The following is a 23,610-nucleotide window of genomic DNA, read 5'->3' on the forward strand; positions in this document are numbered from 1 at the left end:
TCTAAGTAAGGGCTTTAGGATCACTCTTGTCACTCTAGTCTGGACCAGCCACCACTCCTGGAGTATTTAATTTTCACCAGGCTGCACATCCTGCAGCTCAGAATGGGGGGACCAAAAAGTAGAAGTGTTGGCCCTGGGATTGACAGCTGCAATGTTCTTTCCATCCTTTTTTAACCTCCCCGAACCTTGCAAACCACACCAAACCATCAGCTGCTTTGTGGACCTTGTCCCTGGGTTGGGAATCCTGGGCAGAAGCTCAGCAGTAGTGTCTTCTCCAGGGATGAGCTCCAGGTCTTGGCAGTGCTGAAGATGAGCCTGTTTTGTCTCCTTTTGCATTTCCCAGCTGGAGTGAGACCATGTGGATCTGCTGGAATGCTCTCCAGACACTCTTTAGCTGCATGGGCTCATGGATGGGTGGTCTTTCAAGATTCTCCTCCATAATGGGTTGGATACACTCACTCCTCTGAAGGGCTGTTTCTGAGTACAGCCCTGACACTCATCCCCTCTGGGAGCAGTTGGAATTAGCTGTTACCTTCACTGTGTTTGCAGTGGGTGCATTTCACCAAAAATATTTAGGGTCATTCTAGATCACAGTTAAATTCAGTGTAGATTGACAATGCAACAGAGGTAATTTGACCAAACCCTTTTAAAAGCCATTTACAGTTTCTCCATTGGCATAAACCACCTCATTTTTGTAAGATTAATAGAACCTGGATTAATCAGCAACTGACACAGATCTTCAGGGGAAAACCCAAGGTGATAATATCAGATTGATATTGATAATCTGGAGCCTGAATGAATGAGACATCAAATGGCCTAAATTTAAATTGGCTCCAGTGGAGCTTGATAGGTTGGAGCTTTTAATTAGTGAAGCTCTTCTTTAGGATGGGCTGTTACTGTGCCTGTTGAACACGATATAAAAATTAAATGCCTAGTCCTAAACAAAAGTGGGTGTGAAACATTTTGCTGTCAGCTATTTTAAGACTCAGTGTGATAAGCTCACTGTCCTAGTTCTGTGTATCTGCCTGACTGTTTATCTGTCTCTCTTATTCCTGAGGCTGTGATGAGCTTGTGTTAATTTATGGTGCTTGTGTAAGTCCAGGGGATGGTTTATATAGGAAAGCTTAGATAACAAATCCAAAATGTTTTGTTCTGTGGGCAGAAACCTTAAAAGTGTTGATATTTTCCAGGTAATTGTGAAAACAAGAACAGAGTATCAGCCTGACCAGAAGAACAAAGGAAAACTCAGAGTGCCCAAAATTGCTGAATTCACAGTCAGCTTCACTGATGGTGTAACAGAAAGACTAAAGGTAAGAAATGGTTATTCTGCTGCCTTCTAATGCAAATGCCATTCATTGTAAAACAACTGAATCAAAGTGACAGTAAAGACATAACAAATTTAACAATTCACTCATCACCAGGGTCAAAGAGAGGTTTATCTGCATGAGTATAAAGCTTTTTTTTTTAGGATGGGCATAAAAATACCTTCTTAACTACATCTAAAGTAGGAAATCCTTTTCTTGCCCAGGAAAAATTATAAAAATATTTACAAGCCCAAACTGAAAGTAAAACAAGTTTGAATCTTCTTTCTCCTCAAGTTTTTGTGTTTAGAAAGAATTTTAAAAAATCACAGTGAATGTTGATTGAAACAGTTTGTTTCACCTTTTAATTACCACCCTCTTCACATTTAAAAAGTTATTATTAGAGATTTAAAGCCACTTGAGACTGCATAGAAGAAGAGATATTAGAGAAGTATCCAAGCATAACCTGCCCTGTAAGCAATTTTGATTCACAGGAATTGGAATTTTCTGATGGAAAATGTTTCCTTGAGAGGTTTTCAACAGGCTCTACTCAAACGTGGAAAGAAACTCATGAATTATTGAGTGCCCTGAGTTCCTGTTGACTGCAGCATATTAGAATGGCTCAGTTCCTCCTAAAATTAGACTCCAAGTGTGTAGCTTCCAGTATTATCTCCCTTTTCATTGGAAGACCTGGTGCTTTTCCTAAACCCAAGAGCATGGCAGTGATAAAAATGTGAGACCTAATTTTACATTTTCAAAGTCAGAGGAAACACCAGTGATTTGAGTAGAAAACACAGAAAGTAGGAGATGCCTGGTTATAGTCCTGCTCCTTGGAAAGCTCAGATTGGGCTTAGAAATTTTTGTGAAAGGGTGTCATTCTCAACAATTAACAGGAATTGACTCAAGGAACTGTATAGTCTTTCATTTGCCCAAATTGTTCTTAGTTGCAAGAAATAAAGAAGTTTATTATAATTATTTTCTAGTAATTTAGAAGAAAACCATCGCTTTTAAAATTGCAATGTGATACAGGAAAAATTGTTCCCATTCACCCTTGATAAGCTTCAAGATAAGGTTTGTTCAGCTTATTGCAAGGAGAAATGTTTAGCTGCTCTCTCCTGAAACACTACAGAACTGTACCATTTCTGTTTTTTCCAGAAATTCACTTTAATATATTTTACAAGGATGACTCTTGCTTTTATCCAGCATACTTAAAGCCATAATTTATTCTTAAAAAGTGTGTGAATTAAAATTTATAGGCTCTTGGTTTGTTTGTTTGTTTGTTTGTTTTTTGTGGATATCACGTTTTGATTTAAATTTACTTACCAGGGCCTTACATGCTTTTGATTTTGACTGAATTCTTCACTGATCTTATTGTGTGTGTACTATCAATTTACCACCAGTGGTAACTCCCCATTGGTGTCACTAGTAAAGGGAACAGTGAATTAACCACAGTTAAATCCCAGTCTTGGAAACCACAGCAGACATTTTCCAGTGTGAGCAACATACAAATCAAAACCAGACACAATGTGCCTGAGAAACAACAGTAAATGTAGAGTCTCCTGGAAATGGTCTGTTGGTTTGGGAGCTCCAATAAACAGCGTTGTTGATGTTGTAAGTAGTGGTGCCTCACTGGGTGTTTAAAACTCCATCCTGCAGCCCTGTAATTTTAAAAAAGCAATCAAGAACATCTCATCCTTACACACTGAGTTAATATACAGCTCATCCACTGCTATGGATAAATCTCATTTCTTCTTCTATAGAGTATCTTATTTTTCCTATTCTTGAAATGCCCAACTTGCTGTTGTATTCAGATCTCTGCTTTCATGTATATTTTCCTCTCTCCTTCCTGTTTTGGGTGCAGTTCTCCCACCACTCTCTCCCGGAGGCTCCAGCTGGGAGCACAGCCCTGGCAGAGGTGGGAGCTGCCTTCCCCTCCCTGCACACTGGGAGCTGCCAGTGGGAGCTGGGCCTCTTCCTCTGCAGCCTGGCAGCATCACAGTTTCATTTTTAAACTATTTCCTTTCCCTGAAGTCCATATGATTTTCATTCTCTGCTCTTCAATGTCAACTTATTAATCAGTCAGCCTCCCATCTAATACTGGATAAGACCATAAGCCTCTCTCAGCCTGCTTTTCATAAGGCTTCCATGTATCCCATTAAGTTTGTAGTATTACTTCCTGACAAAAGTGAACTAATAGGTAATATTTATTACCTTTTGTACTTTTTTTTTCTTACTGCACCACATTTTTGTGCCAGTGCATATTGTTAGTGAAGTTATTAAAAAATCCTGCCCTCTGGTTATAAGCTGGCCTATTAGCTGGTACTGATGAAATCATTTTACATTTGTTTTCTGTAAGAGGGAATTATAGTAAATACTTAACTTTTATGATCTCAGTTTGGCTATACTTTTAAAAGCTTTGAAAAAGATGATATAACTGTGATCATCAAACTTTCTTTTTTTGGCTGGTTGCTTTGTATAGGCTTCTAAGTGTGTGGTGTGTTGGAAATACCATCCACAACGTCTTGCTTACACACTGAGGAAAATTATGAGCTGGGCTGTTGGTATCTGTACACTGGCAGAAGCAGGGAAACCACCCCATTCAATTTTGCAAGAAAGATGATTTCAGAGAATTTCACAGAATCACTGAGGTTGGAAAAGACTTCCAAGATCATTGAGTCCAACCTGTGACCCATCCCCACCTTGTCAACCAGACCAGAGCACTGAGTTCCACATCCAGTCATTCCTTGAACACCTCCAGGGATGGGGACTCCACCACCTCCTTGGGCAGCCCCTTCCAATGCCTGACAACTATTTCCATGAAGAAATTCTTCCTGATGTCCAACATGAACCTCCCCTGGCCCAGCTTGAGGCTCTTTCCTGCTGTCCTCTCACTGGTAGCGAAGACCAGAGCCTGACCCCCACCTGACTCCAGCCTCTTGTCAGATAGAAAATGCTGGAGGGAAAGGCCAACAGTCCATCCAAGTGTAGATGAAGTATAGATGGTCCACTGGTTTGGTGCATTCCAAATGTGTGAGAGCTGTATGGGAAATGATGTACAACTGGTGTGAGTCCACAGCAGTGATTAATTAAGGGTTTTCCTGGGGAGCTGTTTTGCTTCTACAGCTCTAATGATCTGTGTGTGAGAAGCAACATCTCAGAACATAGTAGTTGTATGCTGGGAAGAGACAGGAGAGTAAAGGGATGCAAAGACATATCCAAGAGGTCCTCTCCTATCTGCTACTGGAGAATAGAAAGTGAGATGTCTCGTATTTTATTTTTCAGCCAAATGGTAGAATTATTATCAATTCAAACAGAAATGTGGCAGATTGAATATCATTGATGAGTGTGTGTGTAAAAATGCTGCTGGACTGCTTATGCCTGTGCTCCCCACCCACTAGTAGCCTCTCTGGAGAGGTTTTTAACGTTTTTGATTCAGTCTATGAATTGCCTTTCTCTTCTCTCTACTTTTTGTCAACTGGTATGGGAATATTCTCAGGGAAGAAGGAGACTCTCCCCAAGTTCTTGGGGGTTTTTTTGAGTCATGTAGTTGGTGACCAGAGGCAGGATCCAGGGAATGGCTGGAGCTGTGTCAGGGGAGGCTTAGGTTGGGTATCAGGAAAAGGTCCTTCCCCCAGAGGGTGGTCGGTTCCCCAGGACAGTGGTCACAGCCCCAAGGCTGACAGAGCTCAGGGAGTGTTTGGACAATGCTCTCAGGCATGTGGTGGGATTGTGGGGATGTCCTGTGCAGGGCTCTGATGATCCTTGTGGGTCCCTTCCAACTCAGGATATTCTGTGATTCTGTGATATAGAAGAGCAGGATATCTGGGGGAAATTTTGGGACCATGTGAACCTGGCAGCAAAATCCACAGATGCCCTTTATTCTTCCTTTTGGGTATCTTTTATTGAAGAGACTAATGAATTATTAGACAACTTTCTCACATGAACAAGCCAAAGCCAGAATTTAAGCTTATGCATGCATATTTTTCAACCATCCAGAATAGCACAGATCTGAGCTCTTTAATTATCATAAAGAAGAGACTGTCCCTAGGCAACGGTTCTTATTCCACACTAGCTCTTCCAGGAATTTGAGATAGCTCCTGCATCTTGTCACATCCCCTAATAGATGAGATTATGATTCTCTATAGCTCAGCACACAGTGTCCTGAAATTTTGACCAATTAGGCTGATTCTTCAGCTGGATGAGTCACCCTATGCATACTTTATAACAAGTGTTTAAGTCGTTGTGTGTAGATGGGTTACAAGAAACTGATGTTAAAATAGCATTATGGTTGAGCCATCCGTATATAAAAGAAATTTCTTTTATCGTTTTACTTCTCCACAGAGAAGCAAAGACAACATTTTTCTAAGCTGACTGGCAGTGATTTATAGACCTTGCCTTCTCCAGAGTGTTTATACCTTTAGAGTGTGTTCCTCTCAGAAGTTTTTGAACTGCAAAGATCTTTGCAGTCACGCTATATTCCGAGGCTTCCCAATCTGAAGGGGAATGGTGCCTGGTGTTTGCCTTTCATTCTGCTTGCTTTGAAGGCAGCTCACGTTCCTCCTATTCTTTGCCATCCAGTGACAACACCAAGGTGCTTTAGAGAAGGTCTGCAAATGTGATGACTCTCTCTATGATTCCTTTGTGGGATGACAGGTCTAACCCTTTGCATCTGAGGTAGGGCTTACTGCTTCTTTTCGCCAGTGATATCCTATTTTACAGCTCATAAGAACAGTCTCTCATACGTGAGTATCATCATTCCTGTGAGTTTCTGCCCTTATTTCTTTCTCTCAGTACTGAAAAGAGATCAAATGCTCTTTTGCTTTTCAAGCAGCTTATCCATCAAATGGAGTCGTGTTACTTCTGGAGAACAGGATTTCCAGGGACTCCTTTTCTCTTCCAACCAGTCCAGATAACACAGAAATCAACCAGAAGCATTTATTTATTCAAATAGCAGCAGAAATGGTACTGGAGTGGTCTTTAAGTGTAGACTTGTGAACTATTGGGTTGATACATGTAACTGCTGGTCCATTACTGGTTTTACATAAATTGGTCTCTTTATTACACAAGTAAGTGCACATACAACCAGTCTGAGTCCTTTATCACTAAATGCCACAGAGCTATTCATTATTTTCAGGGAGACAATGATTTACTGGCTGTTAGCTGGGTGATAGTTACCTACTGTAGTTACCTGACTTCACAAGTCTTCAACAGTTCTTTCCTTTTCATGGATCATTTTTCTTAAGGAAGTTGAAATTCTCAGAGTTGGAATAATTAAACTCTGTACTTGTCTTTAACAGAACAAGTTGAGTGTGGGTGTATGGGGGAGAAGTGGAGATATTTAAGATGTTTTCTTACAAGCAGTTTATCTACCTGGAAAAATCATCTGCAAGTATTGATCATTACTTCAGTGAAGAAGGCTGTGAACTTCATTCTTCTTGCTACAAGTTGGCAAGATGCATTTTCAGAGTCACCAGCTGTGTAATCTGTTCCTGTTGAGTGTGCAATGACAATCTATCTCTTATCATTAGATCAGCCCTCTCCTCCCTCCACTCTGAAACTGCTCTGACACATGCAGATCCAGGAAACAGTGGATGTAATTATTCCCCACACTTTTCATCAGGTTCTTAAAATATAGCAGAACCCATTCAAATGTTGCTGTTATTGAAATGCTCATACTGAAACAATTATTCTCCTCTGACCTAATGTGAAGGATTTAGAAGAAAATTGGTTTGTGTCCAGCCACACCCTGCAAACCAGACATTGATGCAATAATTGTTCATTATCGAAACCAAGCCAATATCTGAAACACTTGGCTCCTAACTGAGAAGGATTTTTCTGGGTCAGGGCCAGGCCTTGATTTCCTGTTGGTAGCAGCTTTGCTAAGTGGGAGATGCTTCCTTTGCTTCCCCCACTGGAAGGTGACCCAGCAAACCCACAGGTAATTCAGTTAGATCTTTTGGGAGGACTCTCATATGACAATTTAGAGGAAAGGAAGGTCCTGGGCATGTGTGGAGGAAGGTGGGGAGCGGGTCTGGATCATGTTCTTCCCATAGGTAAGATCTGGGACATAAGCACAAGGAGTCTTGTGCAGTGTCTTGTGCAGTGTGGTGAAGAATTGCTGTGTGACCTCTGGCCTGCCAAATGCCTGCACCTGAGCACGGCCGTGGGAAACACCTCCTTTCCCCCAAATCCATACATTTCTCTGCCTTCCCACCGTGCCCTTGTTTTCAACAGGCACATCACTGCAGCTGTGTAGGTGGCAACTGTCCCTTGCTCTGCTGCACACACACACAGAGCCCCAAATGTGGCATTCCTCTCTTCCTGCTCCTGTTTCCAAAACTCACCTTCCATGCCCTGGTTCCTGCAAACTTCTCCATGGGGTGTTGTGTTTTCACCTGTAGACTGTTGCTGTATTTGGATAGTTCTTCCTCTAACCTGCAAAGAAACGAATCCCAGGAAAAAAGGTATGGGGCTTTTCACTGTGCCCATTCAATAGCCAGATAAATTTAAAGTCTCCTATAATTGTTGAGTTACCACAGGGCAGGAGTAACTCATGGAGAAAGGACTCCTCTGAGTATGAGCAGGACAATTTTCTGTACTGCTTTTTAATACTAACAATAACAGTGTTACCATGGCGACTGCCACATCACATCGGTTATCTGGGAGATGCAGAGTGGCTGCTGAAGGATCCCATTACACTCACTAATGTGAGTGGTGCTCCAGGGAGGGAACATGGGCTCATGCACAGAGATTTTTCTCACTTCCATGATAATTGCTGCTGTGACTGAGATGTTGTTTCCAGGTTGCACAGCACTTGGATGAGCCAAGTTGGGAGAAAAAGGGACAAAGCAGAGGAAAGCCAGAAAGGTGGCAGGCACAGGGGAGCAGTGGCAGTAGCACTGGGGCTGGTGCAGTGCTTTCCTGTTGAAACTTGCATTCAGAGAGGGGCTTGGAGAGGTGTCAATATGAAAGGGTTAATTTGAGTCCCCAGGGAGTGATTTGGAGGCTTATTCCCTCCCTTTGGGAGTTCTCAGCTGTCATCAGGACTCTCCCACGGGCTCGGAAACAGTGGGCATGTTCTTGCGGGGGTGTCAGTCAGCTCTCACTGCACCAAAGTCTTCTCAAGTAGTGGAGTCACTTGTTTCTGGAGCCCAAGCTTTGCCTTATCTTTGGAGGTTGAATATTCCTCAGTGCAGTGCAGAGGGTCACAGTTTCTCCTTTCTGAAAAAACACTGCTCATCCCTGCCTGGCCTTCTGTCTGCTTCTGTCTAATGCAGTGTCACACCTGTGTGGATTCAGACTCTCACTTGTGGTGCGTATGCAAGTGAGAAATGTTGCTCATCATCTTTCTGCCTGAGCTCAGAAATCATTCTTCTCCTCTGGCTGTAATGGGAAGAGAAGAGAACAGGTCATATCTGTCCCAGTTGGCCTCACAGGCTGCATGGAGGCAGATTGATGGAGCCATTTGTGATCATCAGTGGCACTTTGGAGCTGTGAGGGTGAACCGAATGTGGATTTGTGGCTCAGCTGCCAGAGAACAGATATTTCTGATCACATCCCCAGGTATGACACTATAAACCCTTCAAGGTTCCCCCTGTGGATTTTTTAAGAGTTCCCAGCTAATACCTGGCTTTGTGGTACAGACAAGGTCCCAAGAATGTTATGTCCATGTCTAAAACATATGCAAGAAAAGTATATTTTGATATAACTACAATGCTCTATACAACTGACTTAGGGACCACCTAACAGAGCAAAGAAAAAACCCAAAACGTGACTTTTATATGAAATGGATCATTCCTTACAGTGCATTCTTGTTTTATATTAGATTTTACAGAAACACACACAGACATACTTTTTTGCAAAGTCAGGAAAACCCTCCAAAATATATTTTATTTCTGCCATCTGCAAGCACTACCAGAGTAATCAGCTGAAGAGATTTGTTTGTGGGTTTGGTTTTTTTTGTTTTGTTTTTTTAATTTAATTGATTTTTGGAGAGAAGAAGAAAGTTAATTGTTATGCAGAAAATGTCTAAAAATGGAAGTCACAGAGTATATTCAAATGCCTATGGGTTTGTGGGGTAGACCTGCTGGAAACCCTGCTTGTTGGGTAATTTACTTGTCAGCATTTGAGGTGAAAAGAAAGATGCTTTAATGCTGCTCTGGCTAAAGGGACTGAACAGGATAGAGGAGGAGGAAAGAGTTTTCAGCTGATGAAACCAAGGCAAAGTTTATTGAGTGTTGTGAAGTGTATTTTGAAGTGCATTTGCAGCCAAACCACTGAATGCTAAAAAAATAAATAGTCAGGGAAGTGAAATGCTTTACTCATACATATTTTTCCATGTAATGTTTCACTCTCTATTTCTAAAGCAGCACCAGCTGTGATTGAATGTTAAACAAACCTGAGCTGCCTCTTGTTGGTACTTGCAGATGTATTAAGCCTGTTGGGTCAGATCCACAGCTAATGGAACTGGCCTCGTGCCTTTGAAGGCATCATAATCAGCTCGATTGTTCATTTTTGTTGTTCGCTTTTAAAAGAGTAGATCTTGTAAGTCATTTGCAGCAATAAAGCTTCATATTTCTAATTCAAAATAGAAAGGCTTTTAATTCTCAAGTTACCCAGGGACGTTGCTCGCCAAGTCCTCACTTTGTCCTCGTATGAAGCACCCACATAATAAGTTTTTTAAGAGAGATGGATGTACTGGACCATGAATGCAGGCATATTATTAGATCTGTTTTCTACCCATGATGGTAGACACAGATGCTGAAATACAGGTGAATTTGTTGGTCCTCTTGAAGGAACAAACTTCCAAGTGATTTTTTTTTTTAACCACAAGACTGCACTGAACAGAGGTTTTAATTTGCGCAAGCCTGACCCTTGATTTTATTTTATTGATGTCCAAGGGACTGGGGATTGGTAGGGGAAAGATATCTTGTGCTCTGGCATATAAAGAGCTTAAATTATTCTGGGAATTTTTAAATCCAGTCTTCTGTTGTTGATGGCTCATGAGGAAAATGGAAAATCAAACTATAAGAAAATGATGGGAGAGGCAAATACACAGAAAACAGGGCTGGAGGATAAGGCTGTTACATCAATACTCAAGTTTGAAATTGTTCTGAAAATTGCCCTGCCTGTGGAAGAAGATAATTTCACAAAGCAAACTCACCTCAGCTTTTCCCTAGAGCCAGCCTGATCCTTGGCCGTGGGATGGTGTTGGTGTTTGGGTGGTTTTGTCCTAGAAAAAGCCAAGATTTGGAGAACTTACATGCTTGCAGCTTTGGGTGGCTCTTTCTGGAGTGTCTGTGGAGCTGGACTTGGGGGTGTGTCAGGTGTCAAAAAAGTCAGTGGCAGAGCAAGGAACACAAGCTCAGGTGTGTTCTCCGTGCTAATCCCTGAACCCATTCTTATTCAGGGCTCCTAATGCTTTCCCCACACCAATTCCAACATGAGGAAAGAGGAAGAAGGGAGGATATTGTATGCAGGAGACTCTTCAGGAGGTTGAGTCTTGCAGGCAAAGGGAGACACTTCACTGATGACTTGATTTATCTTGTATTCCTGTTAATGCATTTAAAAAAGGCCCTTGGTGAGCCGAGCTATCCATGGTCATGTCCCCCGTGGAGTGACTGGAGGAAATGTCACAGCCAAGGCTTTGCACGTTGCAGTGGGAAATGGCAGCATGTCCCTCTGGAGGGGTTGGAGATGATGTTTCTGTCTGCTGCAGTCCCACTAATTGCAAAACCATTGCAAATTAGTGATCTGGGAGGAAGCGTCTCCCAGCACTGCTCATCTCCTGAAGTGGTGTATCAGGTGTTCTTAGGGCCGTGGGTTTGGGAAGAAAAGCACCTTTATAAGCAGTGTTCTTGGGTCCCCCCACTTTAATTTGGGGTGTTTGCTTCTTTTCTTTTGAAGGTAGCAGAGTCAGACATAGAATGGCCTGGGTTGGAAGGCACCTCGAAGATCATTTAGTTCCAGAGGGAAGGCCTAGGACAGTTGAAAAAGAAAGAAAAAGACCTTTAAACACCTGTGTGGTCTGCCAAAAAGGTCGTGTATTTATTTGGTGTTGCTAAAACCAAAATTATTCCATCTCACTATACCAGCCTATTTGATGAAGGAATTTTTTTATGGCATTAAATGACAGAAAAGAGAAAGGAAACCAAACAGAGCTTTTTATTTACCCAAGTGGAAATTCACTAATATTCATTGGCAAAAGCATCCTTATTGAAAATGACATTTAGAACTTCCATAAGGAACGGGGGCTTGGAAACCGAGCCATGAATTTTCCATTCAAGGGGTTTGACTTGGCACAGAGAGACGTCATGCAGACCGCAGCTGGCACCAGACACAGTTAAAAAGATCTGAGGCTATTAGTGCCTAAACAGCCACTAGAAATTATATTACATGATGGAGACTGGCTAATATAATTGAGCCAGCTAGTTATTGTGTGCATAATTTAATTATTTGACAAATTGCTTAGAAACACGGTGTTCTCGTTCCACACTCGAGCTGCACTCACAGCTTTATAAGGCACAGAGCAGAGGAATTGCTGGTGGGTACATGGTTATCTCGGGAAATAGATATTTCTTTTTAAGATTAACAAACTTGGAGAGGTTCACTGGCGGTGTCATGGTGGGGCGGTGTGTGTAGGAAGGGTAGAGCCAAATGGGACATGGCTGGGAGAGCAGACTGGCTCGGAGACAGCCAGTTCTGTTACATGTGAATACCTCTGAGTTGCTCAGAGCTCCATCCAACCTGGCCTTGGACACTTCCAGGGATGGGGCAGCCACAGCTTCTCTGGGCAACCCGTACCAGGGCCTCACCACCCTCACAGGGAAGACTTCTTTTTCTAATGTACCATCTAACCCTCCTCTCTGTCAGTGTGAAGCCATTCCCCCCTGTCCTGTCACTCCAGTTCCTGATGCAGGGTCCCTCTTCAGTTTCCCTGAGAGCATTAGCTTTTCTCTGGGTGCTGCTGACCTGGCTGGTTTTCCTGTAGGCAGCAATGCTTTTCCTGGTCGTGGCATCTTCTTGGCTCTGCTCCTGTTTTGGGTGTATATAAATGTACAGATTGCGTGTTCTGAGCGGTGGGAAAGGTGTCCAGAGTCAAACATTTATTTACCAGGCTTAGAAAAAAAATCATGCCTGATATGTAAGAAGTGGCACCTACACTGACCTGAGCATGGAACAGGTAGTCTGTGCTGTTTCAGACAGACTGATGGAGATCACATCCCCTGTTTGGATCCTGAGAATTGCTCCCCTGGCAGATGGAGGGTGGTTTCAAACCCCTGGGCAGCTGGGGTTTGCCTGATCCACAAGTAGCAGGTGGTACTTGTCTAGTTCCTCCAAAGCTGTACTGAATGGAGTGCTTTTCCCCCCAAAGAAAGGTAAGCACAGTGATTTTCCAAAGGAATTTTACACAGCAGAGGATAAGGCTGCTGCCTGAGTATGAACAGGGACGGGTTTGAGCTTTAGCAGGGGAGCATGAGGATTGCAGTTGTACCAAACTAGGTGATCACCTCATTTAGAAACCATTTTTAGTGACCCAGAGGCAGAGCCAGAGCAATGAACACTGGAAGTGCTCAAACAGGACTTTGGGATATGGTTTAGTGGTGAACATGGGGGTGCTTGTTAATGGTTGGAGTCGATGATCTCAGAGGTCTTTCCAGCCTTAATAGAGAAAGACTTTACAGGGACATGCAGTGACAGGACAAGGAGCAGTGGCTTCAAAACTGAGAGAGAAAGAAGAAAGAGAGTAGGGATAGATTGGATATTAGGAAAAAATTCCTCCCTGGGAGGGTGGTGAGACACTGGCTTGGGTTGCCCAGAGAAGCTGTGGCTGCCCCATCCCTGGAAGTGTTCAAGGCCAGGTTGGACGGGGCTTGGAGCAACCTGGGCTAGTGGGAGGTATCCCTTCCCATGGTAGGGGGTTGGAACTGGATGATCTTTGAGGGCCCTTCCAACCCAATGATTCTATGATCAGGAATAAAAATGTAAAAACCTTGCAATGTAAAAGGATATTAAATAAATGCCCTGCTGTTTGGATGTGGCTTTGTTGCCTGGTTGGCTTTTAAATATGGCTTTGCATTGTAGTGAGAGAGGGAAAAAGGGAATCTTTGATGAAAAAAAATCTTGGGCAGTTGATGAAATCAAAGAGAGCAGGAAGGATGGTTCCATGGGCAGCATGAAAGCCAGGTTAGCTGCAATTAGACATATCTCCCTGGCACAAAAGTTAGTGGCAACTGATGTCCTGTTGCCTGATGAGGATGGATCTTTTTATTCATCCATGCTGTTGTGATAATGCAACGTGTTCTTCATCTGTGGGGAAGGGGAGAGGAACTAAGGCCAGTGTGCTGCTGTTGATGGGAGGTTGACATCATCGTTCATGGATGTTAAGGGCCTCTTTCCACATTTTGGGGAGTATGGGGAGTTTTTTGGTGTGATAATGATGTTCTCTGTTGCAGCAGACACACCCCTCTTAAGGGAACCTTTGGGAATCATGTAAGATTTTGAGGAGAGGGCAGGCAAATCCCCCCCTTCCTTTACCCACTTGAGCAGTGGCACATGACAGATTCATGCCTGCAGCACTTCTAGGTTTTATCTGCTCACTAAATTTTATTTCCCCTCTGTGAGTGTTTATATTGCTTAGAGACTGCCAAGGTTCGTGTTAATCATAAAAAAAAAAGTGGAGGTTTATTAGGTATTGCAGCTCTGTGATTCTTTGGTTTTTGAATGTTAATGAAGCTTTGTATGCTCTGGAATAGCTGGAGAGGTGGATCTTAGCTCTGGCATGGCAAAATATCTGAGGGTGGATATTTCTTCCCTTTCCTCTGGGTTTTAACATCTTACATGACATTTCATCCAGAGCAATTTTACACCATTTATCATCGTGTGTAATATTGTCATGCTGTAATTTTGCAAGTGTATGAAAGGCAGGAGGAGGGTGAGGATGGGCTCAATTACACCCTGGAGGGAGGGGAGGGCTCCACGGAAGGACCTGCTCCTGGGACAGAATGAATTGGATGTCAGCACTTTGCCAGAGCAGAGCAACAGAACAGAGGGGAATTGATTATTTTTAGGGACTCAGTGGGCAGACAAGGAGAAAGGAACCCCTCAAATTGCAGTTCTAATGGTCATTTCCATAGGCTGTGCATGTACGTGGGATTCAACAAAAGAACAGACATTCATTCTCACTCCAGACAGCTCAGTTCTGTCTTCTGCTGGAGGCTGGGTTTCAAGCAACATTTCTTTTTTCCTTGTACATTGTATTTGGGGCAGAGTAGCCAAACTGGAGAGCTGAGCATTTATTTTTTTTCTGAATTTCTAGCCAGGGCTGCCCCTGAGCTTTGACTTTGGTAGAACAAGATGTACTTCTGGCTTAGTGCCTCCAGACTGACCTCAGAGGAGACTCGTGTCATTGTCATCGTTGTGTTGGTACCTGCATTGTAATTAGAGGAAATACCAGGCCTGACACACTCCCCTCTTAAATGGAGAGAGTTGATGGACATGTACTCTGTGCTCTTCCACATTGGTCTGCCAGAGCAGGGATGTGGTGACTCTTTATAGGGAGGGGCCTTTTTTTCCAGTTCTCCTGTTGGAAAAAAGTAGAGAGTGCTGGCATTGTTAATCCACAAAGTCTCTTCTTGTAACTATACTTTTCCAAAATGACTTTTCACAATTTTTTCAGGTGTAATATTATTTCTTTTGGGGATGAGAACTAGTGAAATTACATTTCCATCTTCCTTGAATCCAGCTGAGACTTCTTCCTCTTTATCACCATGAAAAGAGACATGACTTCCCCAGGTTGGGAACCCAAGACTTTCATAAAACTGGTCTGAAATATTTCTGTTCAACCCTGTGGGCATTGATAGAGTGAAGGTGGATCCCAAATTTTTTTGGTCAGAGTAGTGCAATTCATACAACTGTACTCCTTTTCCACCAGATCCCTCTCCAACACTCCAGGACTCTCTTACACATGTTCTCTTACAAGATCCAGCAGTAAGTGCTTCTCCCTCTGCTGCTGCCTTTTGCTTAATTGACCCATTTTGCAGCAGATTAGGCCCCAAGGAGGAGGTTAATACAAGCAGTAATTCTAAAAGGCAGTTTGAGGCTTCAATGAACTGTTCATCATTGGAAAAGCCTGTTAGCCCCTTTCTTCTTACCTTTTTACACTATAATACTCTGATTTAACAATGAACTTAGGAATGTGTCCTGCTAGATAGAGTCTCCACACCTCTCTCTTTCCTGAGTTTTGACCTGGACAGGATGGGTAAGATTTAACACCGTGCATACAGATTTACCTTCTCTCTTCCTTTTTGTCTTAAAACAAGAATTGTAGCCCTGGACCTTTCAGTAATAGTCCCAGTGTGCTGTGTGCAGTGTAGGAACACATCTCACCAGGCAGTTCATCTTTCTATGGGGTTGGTGAGAAGACTCTTTCCTGCCCTGCAAGCAATTACAGTGGCCCCTTGAGTCCGTGCAGGATTGCATATCCCACTGCTCCCAGCACTGCAGCTGCTGTAATGATTGAGGGGCAGAATTAGAGCAAATTTCAATGTGAACCAGTATTAAGCAATTAGTTCATATTTACTGATTATAATAATACATAATATTATTGTTATAAAAATAACATTATTGGTGAATTCTGAGATGTAGTCAGCTTGCTGTTTATTAGCCACTATTCCTGACAAGCCTGTCCACTATCCTGTAGGAATTATCACTGTGTTTTCCCCACTTTCTACCATCATCTCTCCTACACATTAGGCAAGGAACAACTTCTGTCTGTACATATTATTCAATTACCTTGAACACCCATACCAGAAAATACAGAAGATTGTAACATAACTGTAACAGCAACAGGGTGGATGAAACCTGAATGACTGGATGGAGCTGAAAAATGTGTGGCTTTTCCTTGCTAGGGCAGTAAATGATACTGATGCCTTTAGTGCAGGTCGCTGCTGATACTGGAATGGGGGCATGATTTGGGGGATGAGCACACACATGGAATGGTGGCAGCATTCCTGCAGGCATTAACCAGGGTCAGGCACACAGTCCCTGCCACATCCTACCACTGGAGTTCTCTTGGTGGATGGATTTTGGTGAGACTGGGGAAAATTTGCAGTGCTGGGCTCAGCTTCTGGTGCCATGGTGAGAAAGTGGGATTCTGAAGCAAACAGATTGAGCCTGGGGGTAGGAAAAACATCCTGCAAAATCCGTGCTGCTAGTGCAACCACCTCTAATTTAGGCAGTGGAAGTCCAGAGCCATTTATGCTGCATTTGCAGAATTATGGGACCAAGAAAGCTTTGGGGAAGGGAAGAACGTGAGTGCTTTACAGACCCTTGCTCAGTCTTCAGGGAATACACAGCTCAGCAAAAATCAAGGGTCAGGGCCTCAGTCCAGACACGGAATAGGGACAGAAAACTTGCTGTTGAATGAACTATTTAGGAAGGACCTGGAAGGGCTGGAGAGAAGGGAGCTACAGCAAAGATACAGAATGGTGCAGCAAGGTAACCTGCTGGGAATGAGGAGAGGGGGAATTTTTGAGCCCCAAAGTGGGTTTTGTGTCTGCTGCCTCCAACACCAGCATCTGCTCTTGGACATGCTGTGAGATTTCCATGCTGGGTTTTGTTAGTGGTTGGGATATTGTCCTTTTAAAGCTTTGAGAAATAGAGGATTCCCTTTCTCCCTCCCTTCCTTCTGCAAGGCACAATTTGCCCTTGTTTAATCACCCAGAAGGCACAAATGGATATGTGCTACAAAGGCCTCATTCCTCCTCTCTGCTTGCCTGCCTCTGTCTCAGAAAAGCAGAACCTTCCATGGTTATAAGGCAGTTTGTCCACACAGACCAGACCCCAAATGACAATTCTGGCTGCTGGGGGGTCCTGTTGGGCCAGCAGATGATGACACTGGTGCAACAGCTAAGAGCATGGGAACACAAAGCCATTGAGGACAACAAATGCTTCAGCAAAATCCATACATTTACAAGGGGTTAAACAGGAATGTGCAATCCTGAAAGTGTATGAGGGAATGGGAATAAAGTGAGAATTCAGGGCTGTTGGATCCAGCATTCATTCAATTACCATGCTTAGTTAAGTAGTGCACAGTGCAGTGAAGGCTGCAGTCTGTTAGAATGTCTGTTCCTATAAGTCATTTAATTATGAGGTTGCTCATATGCCATTTTAACATATGTAGAGTAACATTATCCCTCTTTTGTAGGTCACTATTCTCATCAGCCTGGCTCTTGCATTCCTTGCCTGCATAGTGTTTCTTGTGGTGTACAAAGCCTTTACTTACGACCACAGTTGCCCAGATGGATTTGTTTATAAGGTAAGAAACTTCAGATGGATGAATTGCCTGAGCTAATGACAGACTCTAATTGACTACATGGTTACAGTCCAGTCTGCTTTTTTTGACCAGGCCAAACAGAACATTTGGCAAGAACGTGTTGAAATGGAAAAAGTGTTATGGGAAATGTGGATGTGCATCTGCCTCCATCAGCTACTGTTACACTGTAATTGCTGGGATTAGCATTTGGTGAACACTACAGACAGATGTTCAGGAACAATCCCTCATATTTGTGAATGGATTTATTGCAGCTGGAATCCTGCCTTTGCTTCCCACACTTTCAAGTAGCTGAGGTTTACTGGCATACATTTTAATGCAAAGCAAACTCCTGGAGTGCTGACACATGTGTCCTTTGTGAAAGAAATCCAGATTTGCCCAGATATAGTTCACTTTTAGGTGCTTTCAAGCCTCTATCAAGAACAAAACCGTGTAACAATTGCTAAAACCCCAATGCCCAGTGATTTTATATTGAATATTCACAGAGAACTATTTGCCTGGTCTGTTGAGATTAAAAAAAAAAGTTTGCAAAATAATTCACTGACTCCTCACTGTGAATAAACTCATAAACTCACAGGAATCTTGACCACACTAGGGATGATCTGTAGGCTGGAAAATAGAGTAAGATGTTGGTGTATTAGTCATTGTGAATTATTCACTTAAGTTATATAAAAAGGGAGAATTGGGATTGTTCAGCCTGAAAAAAAAAGGCTTTGGGGTAACCTAATTGCAGCTTTCCAGTATCTGAAGGGAGCCTACAAGAAAGATGGAGAGAGACTATTTACAGGGGCATGTAGTGACAGGATAAGGGGAATGGCTTCCCACTGACAGAGAGCAGGACCCCATCCCTGGAAGTGTTCAAGGCCAGGTTGGACAGGGCTTGGAGCAACCTGGTCTAGTGGGAGGTGTCCCTGCTCATGGCACGGGTTTGGAACTGGATGATCTTTAAGGTCCCTTCCAACCCAAACCATTCTATGGTTCTATGATAAAAGTGAAGTTTGGACAGTCATGAATTTCAGAATCAGATTCAAACCTGCACTTCCGAGCAAAGCTGGCCCATTGGGCTGTGCTTGCTTCCATCCCTGACCGAGGTGCTCGTCCCACGGGTCAGGAGAACACCCTGCAACACAGCAGCTCATAAGCTGCTTGCTCAGCCTCAGCCTGTCCTCTCCTCTTATCTGAGGATTAATTCTGGACTTGAATGTACAGAGCTTTTGGTCCAGCACATGAGCAGAGCTGCTCAGCCAGCCCTGGCTGGCCCCCAGCAAGGGGCCTCAGTCTCTGCTTGTCAGTAACACACCAAACCTTCCCTACACAGCCCCCATTTCCCATCCAGGGCTGAAACCAGCCTGCCATCAGGGTTGCCAATAGCAACAGGTTTTGAAGGCTGCTGCCCGACTTGGTGCATTCCCAGGGGCACCTAAAGGCAACTGCAGCAAGTCTGAGTCAAACATCCTCCATGCAAACAGCCAGCCAGGAGATTTTGGAGAGAGGCTGGCGGGGTCACTCTGCTTTTGCTTTCTCCCCCTTCCCAGCACAAGCGGTGCATCCCGGCCTCGCTGGACGCCTACTACTCTGCACAGGATTCCAACTCCCGGGGCAGGTTCTACACCGTCATCAGCCACTACAGCATGGCCAAGCAGACCAGCTCCCGGGCCGTATCGCCCTGGATGTCCTCGGGGTCCGCAAACCACGAAGCCAAGGCTGCCAAGACAGAAGGTCATTAAAGGGAACGAGCGGTGGTTGGGCAAAGAGGGAGGGTGGGGGGACAACACCGTGTCTGTACTGCTCTAGCTGAGCGTGCTGTGCCACCAGCACGGCAGGAATAAAGAAAACCCAAGTGCAGGAGTCATCTTAATGGATATTTCTTTTCGTGCATTGTTCTCGTTGATTTGTAACCGAGTCGAGCTCTTGTACAAAGGCATGTTTGATGTTGACTGTACCTTAACGATGTAAAAATATTTTTAAATCATTGCTTAACTATTTGTTAGAAAAATAAATTAAAAAACAAAAAAAGCAAATTAGGTAAACAGCCAGAGAGGATAAAAGCAGCAAAGAGAATCATGCAAAGTTTTGTCATCGCTGGAAAGCTGTGACAGAGGCTCAATGTGCAGTGAAGGAAGAGCTGAAATCCTTTCAAGGAGGGGTGGAAAGAACCCGGTACAAAGACATTATGATGTTGTTTAGTTGCCAAAGGGGGGATATTTTGCTGTCAAATTGAATTTAGTGTCAGTGTTCATTCGCTGATAGAGAAATACAGGCGTCCCCTCGTCCCTCAAACATAGACACGTGCAAATACACATGTGCCCACACCCCTGTGCAGTGGCCCAAGTAAATCCAGAAAGATCTCAGCATTCCTAATGAGCCACCACAGTGCTGGTGATCCTGGCTGGGCTCTGAGGCTGAAATCCAAGTTGCTGTTTGGACATGGAGCAGGATGGAAGCAGGCAGAGGCTGCTGCAGTGAAATCATGGACATACTTTTGAGCACAGGACTCAGAGTCAGGAGATCAGGGCCCTACTGCTTCTGGCATACATTTCCTGCATGACCTTTGGCAATTCCACGAGGCTTTGTCCTTTGGGACCTCTCTCCTGAGGGTTACTGAGAGACAAAGAAATGCCATTATGATTTGAGGAACCTCTCAAAAGTGGTGATAGTATAGAACAGTATTAAGCCTCTAACTTTCAGCCCCTAATTTTCTCTCACCCATGAAATGGGATGCTCCTGCTTTCCTCCTTCAGCTTCAGATACTTCAGCATTCAATGTCATTCCAGGTCACTAGAGAGGGGTGGCTGTAGCTCTCAGAGTACAAGGGTCTGTCTGCTTGCAAACACAGACCAGATCCCAAGCTTAATCCAGTCCTGAGCAGTGTAAAGCATCATCTCCCACAAATTTAGTGGAGACTGGTGGGATTTTAAGAAACCCCAAGGATTCTCTTTTTTTCAGAGCTGCAAGCCTTTGCTGCAGAGCAGCTCTGCTCCTCAGGAACACAGGCAGGGAGAGCCGAGCAGCAGGAGCAGAGTGCATAGGCTCACATTTGACTAAGGCTGCTTTTTCAGATTCGTGGCTAGACTGGGATGGAAATTAGGAACTGGCCCCTTTTCCCCCCGCATTGGGCAGTTTTGTCCTCATTGTCACATACATAGACAGTAGGCAGTGTGTGAGGGCAGAACTCCTCAGTCCTAACAGGCATCATGATAAATAACTGTATAGTGTAGCTAAAAATGTAGTGCCAAATGCCATCGTCTGATCTCCTCTCCTCCCTTCCCTTTCCACCTGTAAATTCATTTCTCACTCAAAATGTACAAACCACCCCCTCCACCAACAACCCAAACTCCAGCAGAACCACTGAACAGTTTATAATTTTGTGGTGTATTTTTTGTCAGTAGGTAGCAGAGACTGAAGTATTTTTTGGTGTAATTCTTGAACTTTTCTGACGGGATTAAAATAAAGCTTGATGTGACTGAGCGTCTCCGTGGCTCCAGCAGGTTTGTTTGGCTCCTCGTGCCCTGGGCTGGGAGGTGGTGGGTGGTGGGAGGTCTGTGTGGTGCTGAGCAGAGGCTGCACCCTTGCACCAGAACAAAGGTGACTCTGGCTTTCAGGAGGCATATTCTTGAGGCATTTTCATTCCTTGTGTTCCTGCCCATTTTTCAATTGCAAATAGAAGCTGATCTGCTGCTGGTGATTTTTTGCTTTACAGTGGCCCTTCCCTTCTTTCTCATTTTAAAACCAATGGATGATAGGAACTTTGCCTGGGAGCAGTGTCTCTTTTACCACCTGCTCCTGGTGCTGCTCCGTAGGAAGGGCTGTTAAAAAAAGGAGCACTGCAGGGAAGTCCAGCAGAAAAAGAGCCATGGCTGAACTTTGGAAAAGTTGAGCTCTGTATCCAAACTCTGCAGCTTGGTTTATAACAAAACCACAACTATATTCATCTCACATAGTTCAGAAAGCAGATTGTATTTCCTCAAATCCTTCAACTCTTCGAAATGAAATGATACCCTGGCATTAAATTGACTCATTCCCAAAGGCTAAAGAACATTTTATAAAACCTTTGGATGGCTTTCCTTCCAAAAAAAAAAAAGTGTATTCAGAGTTGTGAAATTGAGCTACCATAGGAGAGGAATCACTCTGGTGTTAGAGGTCACTGCTGAGTACTTGTAAAATGTATTAAAAAGGATCCAGTGCTTTGCGGGATTGAGTCACAGGATAATTTGACCATGGACTTCTATTGCCAGTTTCCCAGTAATACTCTAACTGTATGTTTACTTTAATCTAAAAAACCCAGGAATCAAATAATTTGAATTAAAAGGTTCTACCTATTATTAGATAAGTGAGTCAGTGGGGATAACCATTTCTATTTAATAAGGAAAAGATCAAAATCTGTATGGAGCAGAATGAAAAAAAAAAAAAAGACCCAAGAAAGAGTCATGGGAGAGCAAAAGAAACCAAACAACTCAACTCCAGCCGCAAATTTCATCACTGTGAATGTTCTTATTACAGTTTCTGTACAAACTGCAGAAGAGCTTCCAAGATCAACCATGTATTTTAATCACAGTTACAGAGAGAGAGAGAGAAAATTGGAATTGTAGTACATCATCTTATTATTTCAGTCTTTAAAAGCCTCCTTCAAGGTTGGTCATATGTTTCAATGCTGATTAAAGCAGCGTGTTGATGATAGCACAGACTCATCCTGGCTGTCATCTCTCTGTGGAGTCTAAAGCTCTTGATGGGCTCTAGAGAACAGTGTTTTTGTGAGCTGGTGTCTGGGTGAGGGCTCAGGCTCAGCTCTGAGTGGTACTGATGAGTAAGAGCCTTCCCTGTGCTTCGGCCAACATTTATGTGATGGCCAAGTCCATCAGCTCCAACCTCTCCATCTGTGACTGACCCTGGTGAAGCAGGAGTCCCTTTGGGCAATCTTCTCCATTATATTAGAATGCTACAGTGGGCTCAGAGGATGAATTCCCCACCAAAATATGCTTGTGGACCACTGGGACTGGAAGAGTTGACAGTCATGCAGGGGTGGGTGCCTGGACTGTTTGTTTGTCCTACTGGAGTGGTAGGAAGGGTGGAACAAGAAGTGTCAGCACATGAAAGAGCTCATCTTGTGGGGAAAGGGCATCCTGAACAGGCAGCAATCCTGTGGAATGACTGGCAGAACATGTGGAAAAAAACCCCAACTTTACTAAAGGTGTGGTGATGCCATGGTGGGAACTCAGCTGCCCCCAGTCTCGGCTTAGGAAGTGAAGGAAGAAACTATGGCTGTTGGAGCCTGAAAGACTGGAAGGAAGAGAAAACGAGATTGCCACCAGCCAAGGCATGGAAGCAAGAGTTGCTTTTCTGCTGTAACCCAGTGACCCTAAAACACTGCATCCTGCTTGACTGATACAGACTGGCTTGTTTTGGAAAAGCCCCCCATTGTTGCTCCAAACTTCTGCTGACTGCAGGGCCCTGAGGGGAACTCCAGTCATCTTGGACTGCCTGCAAGAACAGGGTGAGGAAAGGAGGTGCCAGTGATAGGACCTCAGGGCTGGTGGGGCTCACTCCTAAAACAGAGTTTTGGAGGTGACTTGGGGCTTTGGATCTAAAAACAGCTCAAGGTGCTGCCAGAGCCTCTGGTTCCAGATCAGAAAAGTAACAGTCCCTGTCCCTTTACATGTGATTTTTTTTTTTATTCCCTTTATCCCCCTCTGTGCTTGCCAGCTGTTTCTGGTTTGTAATAATACTTCCAGTGATAAGTGTAAGGGTCATGCACTGAACTGTCTACAATCACATTTTATACGATTAGTCAGGGGTTTTTTAAAGCACCCTAATTATTACAGTCAAACCGGATTAAGCTGTTCCTCTAATAGATTTTCAGTTCCTGTAAAATAGGCCAGGGAAAATGACTTATAGGAAGGGATGGGGGAAGAAAAGGCTCTTTTCTTCCATCTCTTTGCCCTTTGCTTTTTTTAAAATGCCAGCAGTGGCAGGGGCATT

General features: G+C 43.7%; 1 protein-coding gene across 1 annotated transcript in view; it reads left to right on the forward strand.

Annotated features, from left to right (window-relative positions):
* NSG2 (neuronal vesicle trafficking associated 2) overlaps nt 1-21,106 on the forward strand; it is a 33,934-nt gene extending 12,828 nt beyond the window's left edge. The window contains exons 3-5 of the mRNA XM_064671774.1: nt 1,191-1,310; nt 17,509-17,619; nt 19,170-21,106. Coding sequence (XP_064527844.1) covers nt 1,191-1,310; nt 17,509-17,619; nt 19,170-19,361 — 423 coding nt within the window. The 3' untranslated portion in view covers nt 19,362-21,106. The remainder of the gene's footprint in view (nt 1-1,190; nt 1,311-17,508; nt 17,620-19,169) is intronic.
* Nucleotides 21,107-23,610: the final 2,504 nt, after the last annotated feature.

The sequence above is a fragment of the Pseudopipra pipra genome, chromosome 15, assembly GCF_036250125.1.
Source record: "Pseudopipra pipra isolate bDixPip1 chromosome 15, bDixPip1.hap1, whole genome shotgun sequence".
Lineage (NCBI taxonomy): Eukaryota > Metazoa > Chordata > Aves > Passeriformes > Pipridae > Pseudopipra > Pseudopipra pipra.